This window comes from Lontra canadensis, unplaced genomic scaffold (assembly GCF_010015895.1).
Source record: "Lontra canadensis isolate GAN:19392208 unplaced genomic scaffold, GSC_riverotter_1.0 scaffold1, whole genome shotgun sequence".
NCBI lineage: Eukaryota > Metazoa > Chordata > Mammalia > Carnivora > Mustelidae > Lontra > Lontra canadensis.
Window position 1 is genome coordinate 24,898,063 of NW_022630995.1, and position 16,742 is coordinate 24,914,804.

Here is a 16,742-nt window from a genome sequence, read left to right on the forward strand (position 1 = left end):
ATGAAAAGGATACAAGCCAGTCTAACTGCATTTCTCTTACTTTAAATTTAGTATGCTTAGATTCACTTTTGGATATATTTTCTCTCAACCCCAGTTTAGTTATCTAATAATTGTGAGTTACTTTCCTTGAGATGTTATAGGAGTTGAAAATCCAAATGGGAGAGATCAGGAGTAGAGTTTTTGAGTGAGAATGTACCTTTTAAGATTTAAAGAAGTTCAAGGGAAAGTCAACCTGGGGAAATCATAATTAGGAACCTACAAATATTTGTATATGGGAGGAACTTGAAATACATACTTACTCAGTTAAACAGACAGTATTGGAAGTTACCCACAACTTTCAGATTTCTCATTTACTCTGTAATTTGAGTGTTTGTAGTTGGTAACCAGATCATAAAATGAGAGTGGCATTGAACATTTGGATGAAGAATTAGATCAACAGAAATGCCTTTAACATATTGTAGATAATGAAACAAAGCAAAATAAGCTTAAAAGCCTGTCTTTTTAAAGTTTATTTTTTTGGTAATCTATACACCCAATGTGGGGCTTGAATTATGACCCTGAGATCAAGAAGTTGCATGCTCTTCTGAGCCAGCCTGGTACCCCAAACTTAAAAGCATCTTAATGAAATTTTATTAAAGGGGGACCCTGAAAAGTTTCTAGTGAACAAGGGATGATGAATGAAATGTGTTCTTATGACAGCCATTATTATTAATTGAAGATGCAGAAAAATCAATGTAATTTTTTTTTCTTTTATAGAATGCTATCCAATTTGCTTTGTTTCTGTAAATAAAACAAATATTCATAAGGGCTTTCATGCAGTCAGTAATGTTCTTAGTCTTCCGTATCCTTTTTTTCTTGACTTTATATGGCCTTATTGCAGAGGTTTTTCAGGAGCTGATCTTTGTTGTAAAGGAAGATTTAATGTTGTTCTAATGTACAGTGATAGACGTAGCAATATAAAATATGATATAGCAATTTTTGTCCTGTAAACCAGGAGAAACAAACTTGAATTATACATTTGTATATATGTATTTTTTAGATTATTTATTTATTTATTTGACAGAGAAAGATCACAAGTAGGCAGAGAGGCATGCAGAGAGAGAGGGAGGAGAAAGCAGGCTCCCTGCCATGCAGAGAGCCCGATGAGGGACTCAATCCCAGGACCCTGAGATCATGACCTGAGCCGAAGGCAGAGGCTTAACCCACTGAGCCAACCAGGTGCCCCTAGCAAACATTTTGTTTGCTAAATTCCTAATACATGCATAACTGAAAATGTTTTGCTAAAATATAAAATCTGTAGTGATATGTAATGGAATTAATAGACCCCAAGGAACAAATAAAAAGAAAAATATTGTATGTATCGCCTGCTTCTTGAAAGTTCACATTATGACCACTCCAGTGTTACAAAAGATCTATATTATTACTTGTTTTTGTTAACTGAAGGAAGTCTGAAGAGGATTTTCGCTTTTAGGAAGAAAGGCAAAAAGCAAAAATAGCATTTAGTGTTTGTTTTGCAGCCAGCTGCTAAAGAGGCAGCATGCACCTTGAGCAGCAAGAGTGATCCCACCATACTTCTTCCCCAGGAACTACACACTCAGCATCTCAGCATCAAGCCACCATAGCTTTGAACTGTTTCTGTGAACATCTGTGTTTTATCTCTTATTTATTTTGTACACTTGTTAGCAAGATGTGTCCTGGGGTATCAGAAAAGCCTAAGAGGTTATTTTTTGGGTCTGGGAAAGCTAAAAAAAAATTCTGTATAAATTAATTGTAATTGCTTCTTTATGCTGTTTCAGTTTATGAAAGGTTTTGTTAAGAACACTCTTGGATGGGGGTCACTGGGTGGCTCATTTGGTTAAGTGCCTGACTCTTGATTTTGGCTCAGATCATGATGGTCAGTGTCATGAAATCAAGCCCTGCATTGGGCTCAGTGCCAAGTGTGAGGGCTGCTTAAGTTTCTCTCTCCCTCTGCCCCACTCCCTTCCTGCTCCTGCGTGCTCTCAATCTCTCTCTCTCTCAAAAACAAAACAAACAAACAAACAAAAACAAAAAAAACCCACTCTTGGATAGCTGGGGAAACCCGTATTGTACATTTGCTGTTAGCAAAACATTTTATATGCATGATTCTCTTTGGATGCTTTTTGTCTCCTTCTTTATTGAAGTATGATCGACACACAGAGCAGCTGTATGCATTCACTTATACACCTTGATAAATTGGAGCTAAGTATACACATGTGAAATTGTCACCATAAAAGGTACCATGAACTGACCATCACCTCGAATAACTTCCGCCTTCCCTCCCTCTTTTGTATGTATTTGTGTGTATGATAAGAACATTTAACATAAGATATATTCCATACATTCTTTTTAATCCAGCTTTGAGATACAGTTGACATGTATAAATTTAAAGTATACAGCATGATGATCTGATGTATACACATGTTGCAAAACCCATTTATCCTCTTTTAATCTTTACCATGGTCCTATATGGCAAATATTATAACATCTAATAATTATTGAATGCTCACTGTATGCCAGGGATTGGCTTAACCAGTTTACTTGCATCGTACCATTACTATAGATAGTAATAATGTTCAAGCATTTATATCAGCTTTTATAATACTATAGTTTTCCAGCAAATTTATTTTTCCAATTAATTTTTTTCCTAATATTTAAATAAATTTCTTATTTCTTGAAGATACAGAGTCTCGGTTAAGGAAGGAGGCTGTAAAGCAGATAAAGTGAACACAGGACAGATGTACATTTTGATAATTTTTTTTAAGATTTTATTTATTTATTAGAGAGAGAGAGATCACAAGTAGGCAGAGAGGCAGGCGGTGGCAGGGGACAGGGGTGGCGGGGGGAGCAGGCTCCCTACTGAGCAGAGAGCCCCATACGGGGCTCAATCCCAGGACCCTGAGATCATGACCGAGCCGAAGGCAGAAACTTAACCCACTGAGCCACCCAGGCACCCCTATTTTAATTAAATTTTATACAGCCTTCCAGTTGGACAACTAAGAGTTGATACAGTGCTTCTGGTTCTGTATTACTTTTATAAGAACAAATAAAAATCAACATACCTGTCTTTGAAAAATTATTTATGAAGTTCTCACTTACTAACAAATAGGTATACATGTTTTCTGGTAAAGGTCCCCCCCCAATATTACATCCTTCCTTGAAACTTGTATATTTTAGAGAGATTGGGGATACGGTATAATGAGTTAACACAATATAGGCAGGACAGGGACTCTCAAGAGTTGTGTTTTCTCTGTCTAGCCCTAGGTATTGGGTGTTTGGATTGTTGCCCCTCCCTCAGTATCTCCCATATTTTGAAGTGCGGGATAAAGAAATAGGCATCATCTCTTTGAAACGTTAGCTCAGTAGCTTTGGAAAAGGATGTAAAAGATTTCACATTATGAGGCATATACTTGTTATTTCATTTTAAAGAATAATTGAGGCCTGAAACTTAGAAAACTGATTCCTACATAAATGAAACAAACTATTGCCATTAGTGTGAACAGTGCTGATAATCAGTTTTTAACTGGAATAAAAGCATTTTACTAAATTCTCATCATAAGAGAAGATACTAAAAAAAAGTATAAATTTTAAGCCTTAAGTGTACAGAGGTGGCACTGGGACTTTAGAGAAAGTTAGACAGCTTAGAAAATGTATTTTTGCCAAAAGCTGGTTGATAATTCAGTTCTCTTTGAATATTCATTTATTCATTCATTCATTCATTCACTCACTCATTTTTTAAGACTTTATTTATTTGACAGCCAGAGAGGGAACACAAGCAGGGGGAGTGGCAAGAAGAGGGAGAAGCAGGCTTCCTGCTGAGCAGGGAGCCTGAAGCGGGCTCAATCCCAGAACCCTGGAATCATGACCCAAGCTGAAGGCAGACACCCAACGACTGAGTCCCCCAGGCACCCTCTTTGAGTATTTCGAACATAGTATTGGTGTGGTTTGTAAAAAATTTGCTTTGCCGGCCTTCTTCAGTGTCCAGTCTGCTCTTAACCATCCAGTGAATTCTTAATTTCAGACATTGTACTTTTTAATTTTAGAATGTCCATTTGATGTTTTTAGGGAGTCCAGTTCTCTTTGAAATCTTTTCACACATACTCATCCATCTTTTCCTTTTACTTCATCGAACATATTAACCATACTTAAAGTTCTGTCAGCTAACACCAATACCTGGATTATTCACGGGTCTGTTTAAACTGTGGTGTTTTTCTTTTTGATTATTCTTCACATTTTCCTGCCTTTTATAATTTCTTACTTTATGCTAGATATCATACACAAAATGAGAAGCTCCAGATGAAATCTTCCACAGTCAAGGGTCTCCTCTTTTCGGGTTGCAAGTTTAGTAGGAATCAGTTCACCTTTGGATTTTTCCCTTTTTCTTGGGTATGGCCCTTCTTAGACTTTCGATTGAGGTTTGGCAGGTCTTCTCCTCTTTTTCTCTTCCTTTTTCTCCTAAAAGTTGTACCCTTAGGATATTTTGAGTTTGGCTTTTTAGTGTTTAGTCTCCTGCAGGTTCACATGGTTTGAGAGAGAGACCAATCAAATGTTGGATTGCTGCAGATCCTTCTCCATCCAGCAGAATTTTTGTGTCCTAAGCCCTGGGAGACTGTGAGTAGTTTTTCCTCTGTCTTTCTGGCTTGGCCCCTGACCCTTCCATTCTGCCAAGAACTCAGTAATGTTTCTAGGGAGAACTGGCTTTGCATTTTAGGGCACATGTGATTTCCAATCCATTGAGCCAGCATGCACAACCTGCAGAAGCTTTGTTGATTTCCCTTTCCCCCTGTTGAGTCCCACTGGTTGTTGCCAAGTCAGATCCTCAGCCCACCCCAAGAATCAGCAAACAGAAAATGGCCAGTAATCATCAAATGATTTAAGAATGGCTCTTTTCGTCTCTGGATTTTATTTCATGTATTTCGTGTTATTTTCAGAATTTTCTGATGTTTTAAAAACAATGGTGCTTTTTTTCTACTTCAATTTATTCATTTCTATTGGCAGTGGAGTGTAGAAGTCTCCAGCTACTTTTACTTGGTGTAAGGAATGATGTTGTTCTTTGCATGATTGAAAGAAAAGAATTAGACGATTGTTTTTATCTTGTTTCTGCATTTTATTTGAAATTTTAAAAAATTCAGATGCAAGTAGAAATAGTTATCCAAAGTGGAAAGAACATTGACTTTAGGGATGCTTGGGTGGTTCAGTTGGTTAAGCATCTGTCTGTTGCTCAGGTCATGATCCTGGAGTCCTGCATCAGGCTCCTTGCTTAGTGGGGAGCCTGCTTCTCCCTCTGACTGCCCCTCCCCCTGCTGGTGTGCACGCTCTCTCTTTCTCTCTCTTTCTCTCTCTCTGACAAATAAAATCTAAAAACAAACAAAAACCATTGGCTTAAAGTTTGGAGATCTGAGCTTGAATCCTGTCATTCCCCTGAATGGTATGTATGACCTTGGGCAAACCACTTAAATTCTGTAATAAGGCTGTGTACTTAATGTATAAAATAGAAATATACCTCAGGTCGTGTTTTATTGCATAAGGCAAGGTATAAAAAATAAAACACATTTTGGATGAATCTCATTGAGACTGAGGAATAGAGTAATTGAATGGGTATTTTTCAGACCTTAGAATCGCAGAATTTTAGAGGTGGAAAGAATTTAGTTTTAGAGTAAGTTGGATGATCGAGGCCAATAGCCTCGTTAGTGGTTTAGATACTTTTTGCATGCCATAGATGTGTTATTTGACAAGCTACAGATTCTTTACAAATTCATAGCTTTGGTGTGTAATGAAAAGAGCATTATATTGAAGGCCATATAATCCTGGTTTCATATCCTGGCCTCTTTCTAGTGTAGCTTTAAATTTCTTAACCCCTTTAAGCTGTAGTTTTCATATGTAAAATGAAGGTAAATCAAGATGCCTTATGGATGCTTTGTGAATATTACATATGGTAACAAAGGAAAGACACCTAGTTGGATGTGAAGATCAGTAGATACTATTCTTTATAAGCCCTTTTTGTTTCTTTAGTTGTCCATTATAATCACTTAGCAAGTGACTTTTCCTCTCACCTGTTGGTCCTAACCAGTGTTTCATTCTTGCGTAATTACATAGTTTTTAAAAATCCCTGATAGTAATACTTGGATTATATTAGCTTAGTGAAATTCACTTGTCTTATGAACAGTTTTTCTAATCATCTGATGTCAGTTAAAATTCAGTTTTAGCTTTTAAAAACATTTATTTGAGTATAGTGGACCCACAATGAATGCAGTTTTCGTTTTCGTTTTTTGAGATGTTACCCGTATTTACTGAAATATTATCAGAGGTAGTGGATAACTCCCTTAATATCATGTGCAACATTTTATGTATTTATGTATATATAACTTTTTCATCATTCACCAAGTAGAGTAACCTAAAAAAGGTAAGAACCACTAGCCTACGTCATAAACTTGATGAAATTGAATTTAAGCATACCATAGTTATAGTTTTGGTACACACGTTTCTATAGTTGCCTAGCTTATCTTCATCTCAAAATACTACTTTTCACAAGTAGTACTAAAAGTGTTGTTCTGATGATATTTTGGTGGATGTTTTAGTTTATCTAGGTTATTTAAAAGTTAATGTTCACATACAATTTTTAAAAGGAGCCTTTAAGTACAGGAAGGGAATTTGTTTAAACATCCTTTTGAAGAATCTGATCATATTCTAGTTTGTCTTTTTGCTGAATCCAGATTTTTCACATGTCACAATACCAAGGTGTGCCATTTAATTTTCTGCACATCACTGCAGTGTAAGACTTACTTTAATCCAGAAGAAACAGGTGACTCAAGTAATTTTCTCTTGTTAAAATAATTCATTTAAAATGTCATATGGTTTCCTTCTAATGACTTGTAACTAGAAACATTGTTGTATCACTTATTTTAGCAATTTCAATTTGTACAGATGTCAAAAGAAAGTATAATTCTTACTTGAAAATACTTAAAATACTTTAGAAAATGAGATTATGCATATATTTGAAGCATTGTTCTAGTTAAAGCTTAATGTATTATAAATTTAGGAGTTTAAAATTAAAATGTTTTAAAGAAGAAATTGAGCATTTGAAATTGCTCTTTGACATTGTGATATTGTGAATAAATCTCATTCAAATAAAGTTTGAGTTTATTGAGTCAGGTATTTTAAGTTTAAATAGCTGAACTTCTATAGTTATTAGTGAGATATTCTATTTATACATCTTAACATATTTTAGCATCTTTATGTTTTCAAGACTGTTAAGAAGGCTGTTTCCTTGGGAAAATTTCAGAGAAATTTTTGTTACAGCTTCCACATTTAACATTTTTTCCTTTGGCTTTGAAGTACTTTAAAATTCATGAGATTTCCATTGATTTTAGTTTTTAAACTTCTAGAAAACCACTTTTTGAAAAACCACTTTTCAAACAATTGATTGTGATAAGTGAATCATTGGTAATGAGTATACTATTAAATAATAGTGGTAACAAAGTAGAGGAATAATACACTTAGTCCTTGCTGCCCTGAAATACTTATATATCTAATGGCATGTAATTTGCTTATAAGGAATAGTAATTTATTCCTTAGGAAGTAATACTATTTAGAAAAAATGGCAAAAATGCTTCATAATAAGTCAAATTTGAATTTTCAAGAAACCCTAATTTTTAGTTGTGCTAACTTAACTTTTTCTAGGTGCTTTATAGGTATTTTACTATTGTAAGTGTACTTTAGATGCCTCTTTGGAAGTTGATAATGCGGTATATCTAATGTAAATTTTTAATTAATCATTATTTAATTAGCCACTTTGTGAATTATCCAGGCCATTTTACATCTATTACGGTTTTCCTGTTTTCACTTATTTCCACAATTCTATCAAAAAATTAAAAGGAATCAAAGGAAATAGAAATAGAAGCCAAAGTTTCTATCCTTTGTCTGTGTATTAAGCAGTCTGTGTATTAAGTAAGTTTATTTAGAAATTGAAACGTTTTTGAATCTCTGTTATTTTTTACTTTAACATTGCCGAATGGCTATATTATAGTTACTTCACATGTGAGAAGAATGTAATTAGCAAGGTGTTGAAATGAAGAAATGTGTGGGGGAAAAAAAAAGTGAGCTCTGTGATAAGGAAGATAGGTGGGAGTCCAGTTCTTGGGGCTGTCCCCTTCCAGACCAGGATAATGGCACGACATTATTCTCTTAAAAACTTGTTTTGCTTGCATGGTGTGAGTTGGTGGTCTTGGTCCCTTTAATTAAGAATCCATGATAAAATTAGATTTCTTGTTGATCATCTTATGCTGCGGGTCTGAGGATTCATTGGTAGAGAACCACTAACCTGTCCTTTCACCCCCAGGGTGTGAACACTGAAAAGGATTAAGGCCCACTGTAGGGAAGCTAGCACTGAAGCCTGCACTGCCCTTTCCCCTGTTCTTTTCAGTTAAATAGAAGATTTTTAGTTCCCATGACTATCAGTCTGGTGCTTTTCACAAGGACCAAATTCTTTTAAGAAAATTAAGATGATTTATTTTTAGAAATCCACTGGCCTAGAATACTGAAAGATGATTTTTTTGGTATTTTGTGTTGACAGGCCCTGTATGTACTATTTTCTTTCTGATGCATATTAGTTTACTTTAATTTATATTGAATTTGATGATTGATACAAACTTTTAAAAATCAAGAACAGATTTTTGTATGGTTAGATTTGCTTGACTAGTAGTAATTAATAGAGTTTGGAAGTGTTGAATCTTAAATTTCTTTAGAGATAGCTGTCTTACAACCCTGTGGACCTAAACTCTTCACTGTTATTTCTAGATGACTGCAGTTATAAGATGCTTTCTTTTCATGTTGAAAGGCTTTTAAATAGCTTTTATAAATGCTGAGGTGTCATATATTTTTTTCAGTATTTGCTAAATTGGCATTGTATTTAAGCTTAAAAATATATTTTGGGGTTTTTTTTTTAGCTAAAATAATTGCAGAGTATTAAACATTCTTGGTAGTTAAAGCTTTTTTTTCTTCCATTTAATTTGAGCTTTTGTTGTTACTAACAAATAATTTGTGGCACAGTCTTTCTTTCTTTCTTTCTCTTTCCTTTTTTAAATGACTGCTAGAATCTATATACTTGTCACCTTAGTGTCCTAGAAATGTTCCACTTAGATCAAGGGTTCCTTTCTGGTTTTGTATGTTCTCACCTGCTCCTCACTGTAAATCATTGAGATGTCAAGTGCAATGATTAATTAAGCTGCACGTGCAAGTGCTTTTTTTTCACCTGTCAAGCAGGAAAGAAGTCTTATCGCAAGATTAGATGCTGCTAATTCACAGCTTTTTCTCCAGACTGTCAAGTATGTAGAAATATTTTATAGTTAGATGCTTATTCAGAATATTGCATATCAGGGTTCGTTTTGTTTTGAGTTCTTAAATATTGTAAGATACAATTATTGTATCAAACCCTATCATTAAACTCCTAATTAGAGGCAAAGAGCAAATTCAAAATTCCTACATAAACATTTTGGAATTTTAGGTTTATACTTCGTAATTACCTTTTATCCAAAAACTGCTAGTTGACTTAAGTTATTTAAAGTAACTATCTTCCAGTTCTAAATTGATTTTGTATGTATCCTATACACCATGAGATCCATTCCTAATGAGATCCATTCTTATTATAATATAGCCTAGATTTAAATTTGTGAAATATGATGATGATTAACTACATTTTTTTCTTTGAGTAATGAATATTTACTGAATGTAATGTTAAGCTTTTACTTTTTTACATCGATACAAAACCTTGGACTTGGATGGCTTTTTCTCCCCACCCTAGTTATTTCATCCTCCACCCCCCTTTTTAAACATCAGTAAAAGTAAAACCTCAAATTGTATAGTAATCTTAATCTATTATTAAAAAGTCCTAGAAAGGAAGATTACAAGGTAGATTCAGGTTTTGAATCGGTTTTGCCATTGGTTTAGCAGCGGGTGGGCAGGCAGATGCCTGCTCAGAGTAGAACCTATTGCCATTTTTCACCATTGATAGAGTAGCCTTTCAGAGTCAATGAGCTCTGTCAATGTGAGCTTGTCAAGGCTACAACTTCATAGACCTGAGAGGCGGTTTGAGAGGTCAGCCCTTTTCAGGTTCGCTGTGATGCAAATGAACTTTAATGCTTAAACAACTATTGGAATTTTTATGTCTGCTCCTTGTTCTTTTTTCTTCACAAAGTCATTGACGAGACATTCAGTGCTTTTTAAATTGGAAGTTGCATTGTGCTAAAGACCTAGTACAGATTTACGGAGGGCTGAAAGCAGTTAGATCATGTTCTTTTCATGGTGCGATTAGAATCAAATCGATTTCCCTACAGCCTTCAGCATTCAGATGGCAATTTTAACAAAGCTTGGGGGCTAGACAAGGGACAAAACGACTGAACTGAATGTTAATTACACTCTGCAGCCTTATTTTCTTTTGATTTGGGGCTGACTGGCAACTAAATTAACAAAAAGTGTGACCATAACTGCTGCCCTATTTTCATTTAAAAGGAGAGCTGCCTCTAAAAGGCTATCTTTACAAAGAAACAAGTGAGGTCTGCTGATCATTGTTAACAAGGGCACTTTTTCTCCCTTAAAATTCTTGCCAAAAAAAAAACTGTTCAAAAAAAGTAATGTAATAAATTAGTCATTGGCGTGTTATTGCTCAGAGTTAGGTGATTTTCTGATTTTTATGACACAAGCTTGGAAAATGGTAATAGTGGGTAATTCATTGGTAGTTATGAATTATAATTGGCACCTCTATGACTAGTGTATCTTTTGTACGTACTACATGCTAAAAGGTAATACAGTAACTTAGATGACAGTAGATACTTTAAAGAAATATTAACCATTTGTTATGTAACATTAAACTATTCAAAACCAGCTTGATCCTAACAATTTTTTACCTCTCTCATCCTTGCTTGACATGCAGATTTTCATATTTGACTGTTAGTACTCAGTTGTACACGTTAATAGCACTAGATGCTTTTCTCCTTCCCTTGCAAGGAAGCTGCAGCTGCGCCAAGTTGCAGTTGCTTCTTGCGGCAACACTGTCCCTTTTGCACCTGCAGCTGTGTCCGTCTCATCCTAACACCTGGCATCATGAATTATCCTCTCCTTTATTCATACTTCCAGGCAAGACACATTTCCTGCTGCACAGTAGATATTGCAGAAATCAAGTGAACTTACATTTCTCAGTTGATTCCTTTAACAGTAGTATTGACTTAGGCGTTTGATTTTAGTATTTGATTTTAGTATCATTTTTGTGGTTTATATATATTTTGTCTCTGAAAATCTTTATCCTTGGAATAATTAATAAACAGACTTTTAAATGTGATGCGCAAATTTGTTTTGTTTTGATTTGTTTTGATAGCTAATGGATTTTTTAAAATTTGTGAATGTTTAATTATTTTCTTTTTGATTTTACCCTGAAGTCATTTGCATTTTGTTAACTAATATTTAAATAACTTGTTTTAAAATATGAGTGAAGGAACTTTTATCACTAAGTACTACAGAAATATTTTTGAAAGAAATGGGCATTAAAATCTATATCATTTGGTAGATGATGTTAACTTTTTATTTTTTCATTCTTATTTTTATTTATATTTTTGATATTAGCTTTTTAAAAGACTTTAATAGTTTCGTATCAGAGGCTAGTAAATTTGAAACAGTTAAAAAAAGATACAGTGTTGAAGAATAAAACCATATCTTTATTATAATAGGAGTACCATTTCTGTTCAGGGTATTACTTAGTACAAAAATGCTGAAAGTGTTACAGACCACCATGTACTCACTCAGTCACTGTCTTCTACCTCTCTCCCTTTCACACAAAAAACAGCTGCAAAACAAAGTTTTTCTAAAACCAGTCAAGAGTAAACTTTTTTCTCATTTGTCTTCCAGACACGAAGATCGATTGAGAAGTTATTAGAATGGGAAAACAATAGGTTATACCACAAGGTGAGTACCACAGGGAGCAGCTTCGTACTGTTGGGGTCTGAATTGCACAGTATGGAAACAGATGCTTTTGTTGAACTAAAAATATGAAAGGTGGACAAATGGGTTAGTCTGTGTGCTGCAATAAAATAGAGCTCATTTTTCTTCTTTTACTCTCCTACTTGTCTAGCTGTGCTTGCACTGGAGACTGAGCAAAAGGAAATGTGAAACGAATAACATGATGGAATATGTAAGTTAAAGGGCTGTTTTGTGAGTTTCTCTATTAAATGATCATTTATTTTGCTTCTGATCTTATTCTTTCCATGATTATTAATCAGCAAAGGTGTCAGGAGCTTAATCTCCTGAGCGCAGGGATTTTCTACGGTTCACAGATGCATGGTTTCATGTGCAAGACTGATTTATAAAGTTATGAATGACTTGAAAACAAGGCTTCACTGTGTTCTGAAAAATAATAAATTAATTGCCAAGATAAAATAGCCTGAACGTGTGTTGATGGAGTGTGAAATTTTAGATGCTGTATAAAGAATAACCACAACTTTGGTTACGCAGCAAGTCAGATATGGCTTTTTTATATAATGCTAATCAAGTTTCCAAGTATGGAAGAAAACCTTTCAGCCAAGCCGTTGGAGCTTAAGAAACCTTTAGCCTTTATAGATTTTAACTGCCCATACCTCAGTGGCCTTTAAAGAATCTTTTGAAATGTTATTAGAATATTGTTTTGTAAAAATTATCTTTAAAGCAGGAGATGAGATGTTGCTCATTCTGTATTCTTTAAAAGAGACCTAATTGGCACATGTGTACAATGAATTTTAGAGTTTATTCAGTATGGGATATAATTTACTGACTCCTTGATTTACTTGAACAATTCTTCTCCTTTTGAAAAGTTCAGAATACTGTAGAAAATCATGATTTTTTGTTTATTCTCCCCTGAATTTGGGTGTTTTATTTTAAATATGGAAAGGTTACTTTATTAAGATCTGTAGAAGACTTATTTGTTGAAAAAGAAAGTCATAGTCTTTGTGAAGTAACCAGGCACATTTCTGGCAGATTTTGTCTATTATCTAAAACAATATAGGCATCGTAGATAGTATATGTATGTGTGTGCATGTGTGTGAGAGCTTGTGTGACCAAGACATTGATTAAAACAGTGCTTAAATAGTTGAAAATTATCATAAAGTCATTTTTCTCTGTAGCATTTTTCCTTTCTTTCATTATCATACAGTCAAATCCCATTTCTAGCCTTGAACATAAAAGACATCTTAAAAATGTCTTTTTTCATAGAATAGCTCTATTCAGTGAATCAAAGAATGTAGATTTTATCATTATCTATTATATCAAACATGTTAATTTATGATGATGAGAAAGATACTTGATACTTTTTTTTATTAAAAAGCATATTCAAAGAACTTATTTTGAGATTGACCTATGAAAATGCTAGTCTTGTGCTTTCATCATAGATGAAAGAATATATAAAATATATTCTTATAAAATATATAGAGTTTATATATTTTGGGGGGAGGGATGATTTAAAGGATTTTGGGAAAAGATACTTGCTATATTTATGAACCAAAATACTAATACATTTCTAAATTTACTTTTGGAAGGAAAACAAGAAAGTCATTTCCAGTGCTGTTATTGCCAGATAGAATTTTAAGAATGTTATTCATTCATAAAATGCACTCAAATATTCATGTTTATTTTTATGATATTCTTTTATTAACTAAAAATAATTTAACCATTCAGAACATTCTGAACTTTGTACTTTGTTTGTAAAATAGTTTAATTTATTATGAATTTTTAGATAAACACTTTTCCTAAAGCCATATTATTTCACATACCATTATGGGAGGTATCCAAAAGAATTGTCAAAAGGAAAAATATAGGGGTGCCTAGCTGGCTCAGTCCATGGAGCATGTGACTATTGATCCTGGGGTTGTGGGTTCAAGCCCCACTTTGGAGATAAAAATTACTTTAAAATACAAATTTTTTTTTAAGAAAAAATATATAAAAATTGCTAGAAAAATGTATTTTTTCTAAATTTCCTCAGAGTATGTATATTTGTGATAGTTGCATGGGAGAATAACATAATTTCAAAAACTCCCTAAGAAATAATTTTCAGAAGTTAAGATAGCAAAATAGTAGGAAGAAGAGTGCTCCATTTTTCTAATGAATTGGGGCCTTTTTTACCACACCTCTCTTTGACCTCATCTTGTCTTTGACTTACAGAAATTTCATTTGTTAGTTGAATTATTCTCCTGATTATACTTTCGATATTGGGGACAATTTAGAAAAAATACCAATTTGATACCAACTTTTCTTTTATTCAGATACAGTAAGATAGTGTGATTTAGAAGAAATAAGACAAGTGGCCAGTTTCCTTCTGAAGGAAAAGAAGTTGTAGGATATAGTCTTTAAAAACTAATGATAATTCAAATATAGTCAAGGTAGCCTTTATTTTGCATTAGGTAGTAAACACTGTAAAATGTAATGCATACACCTAAGACCTTAATTTTTTTTTTTTTTATTTATTTGAGAGAGACAGTGAGAGAGAGCATGAGCAAGGAGAAGGTCAGAGGGCGAAGCAGACTCCCCATGGAGCTGGGAGCCCGATGTGGGACTCGATCCCACTCCGGGATCATGACCTGAGCCGAAGGCAGTTGTCCAACCAACTAAGCCACCCAGGCATCCCTAAGACCTGAAATTTATAAAAACTATCTAATGAGGACAAATTTGAAATATGGAAGTGTTTATTGAATGTTGACTCATGAGTAGTTTCAACATCAAATCAGTTAGTTTAATCATCAGATTTTAGAGCTGCAGTGAATTTTGTCATCTTTTCGAATCCCTTTATTTATTATATGAGGTAACTGAGAAACGGGGGAATCCAGCTCAAATAAAAAACTGTTAGGAAGTTAGGGAACATTATGTCAGCAAATACCAGGTCAGAAGAGTGGCAGAGGGTGCCGCTGAAGACTTAGTACAGGATTATAACTAAAGTAGGAGAGGAATATTTTTGAGTTGTGTGTAGAAAAGCTTGCTTTATTGAGGCAGATCAAAAGTCAGGAGAATTGAAGAGTGAAAATGCAAGTTTCTGGCCCAGTTGCCTAAATGTGGAAGAGTGTCCAAGCCTGGAGGTTATATCAGGGCAAGTTTCTGAAAGAAAAATGAGGAGTTCACCCAACTTGGAAGCTTTTCAAATAATATTTTGTTTAGCATCAGTTTCATACAGAGCCTGGAACAAGGGAAATAATTGATTGTCATTTAAGACGACTCAAGTTTGGAATAAAAATTAGCTCTGGTCAACTTGTGTTTTTCTGTGTTAATGAATTTTGTTTATATTGGTTTTCCTTTAGTTTCATAGTAAAAGGTCCTTTGGTACAAATTTAAGCTTCAATATTGCTGACTTAAGACGAAAAGAGCTTTTTAAAAAAATTAAAGAGATAAAGAACCCATTATCAAGAGATTATGTATCATGGTAGGGTAACGTGAGAGCAGATCTAGAACCCAAAGACCCATGGAATTGGGTGAGATAAAAAGGAGGAAGGCAGAAGAAGTAAACGGGTTGATTGTAACCACAAGTGCAGTAGAAAGGGCAAAGTTTTGGAGTTAAGGTAGTCCTTTGTTCAAGTACTGACTCCACAGTGCTGTGGTGTTATAATTACTTGGATAATGAGTGTCTTGATCTGTAAAATGAGGGTTATAATACTTGCCTCATGGAGAAGTTGTTAGGGTTAAATAGATCCACAATGTATGAGACACTTGGCATGTAGTCATTTCTCGAGAAACGCTAGCTCTGACTCCCTTCATCATTCATCCCTGCATGCATTCTCCTTCAGGGGCACTGTCAAATTGCTATAAGTGATGGAATAGAACTGAAATATTTTTTAAGATAAAAATTTATTTAAATCTTTTTAAAACTTTTTTTTTTCCTCCTTCTGCAGGTCATCCTCATAGAATTTTTACCAAAGACACCGATTTTTCGACCAGATTAGCATTTATTTTATTTACAGAGACTTTCCAAGTATGTTGTCTTTCCAATGGTGCCTTGCTTGGTGCTCTCCTGGTGGTGACATAACATTGGTTCTACAGAATCGTGTGGTGTTTTTTTCTGTTTTTTTTTTTGGTTTTGTTTTTTTTTTAAATAACCGCATGTTCTAAGTGTGCATTTTTGTCAAACTTTGCAAGTTATTTCATACAAATGTTTAATACTTAAGTTATTGTGCTCTTTTCTGTTATGTATTCTGATTTTCAAGGATTACTTTTTTGTATTATCGAAAAAATACATTTGAAATTAGCATAAAAAGTGGCCAGCCTTTTTTATTTTATCACCAAGGTACACACAGTCTTTTATTTATTAATGCCATAATATAGAAGAACACTTTTGTAAGGCTCTACTTATCTATTCTAGCAAGCACACTCTTTGTATTATTTTTCTTCCTTTTAAAATTTAAAATAGTTATTATTTTAAAATAGTAAGTTTTCTTTACTAGCTTTTTGGAACCTAATATATCCTTTCCCATACAATTCCTAACGCTCTGTTTACAGCAGAAATATCTGTAACATTATGAAGACCTATCAAATTTTTGAAAGTATTTCTGTCTTCAGAGGTAGTAAGGCAGGATTAAATTATTTTTATTAGAATAGACAAATAATGAATGGTATGCATGCACCTAATGGTTACTAGAGCTCAGGATCACAAAATATAGTAGCATTACAATCTGTGTATATTTTTGATCAAGATAATAATGGCCTTACTTGTGTTATTTTTTATTGTT

General features: G+C 34.0%; 1 protein-coding gene across 3 annotated transcripts in view; it reads left to right on the forward strand.

Moving 5' to 3' along the window:
• Nucleotides 1-16,270, forward strand: part of CHIC2 (cysteine rich hydrophobic domain 2) — a 55,007-nt gene extending 38,737 nt beyond the window's left edge. For all 3 annotated transcript variants that reach the window (XM_032851788.1, XM_032851771.1, XM_032851780.1), the window contains exons 4-6: nucleotides 11,914-11,970; nucleotides 12,137-12,196; nucleotides 15,909-16,270. In XM_032851788.1, coding sequence (XP_032707679.1) covers nucleotides 11,914-11,970; nucleotides 12,137-12,196; nucleotides 15,909-15,959 — 168 coding nt within the window. In that variant the 3' untranslated portion in view covers nucleotides 15,960-16,270. The remainder of the gene's footprint in view (nucleotides 1-11,913; nucleotides 11,971-12,136; nucleotides 12,197-15,908) is intronic.
• Nucleotides 16,271-16,742: the final 472 nt, after the last annotated feature.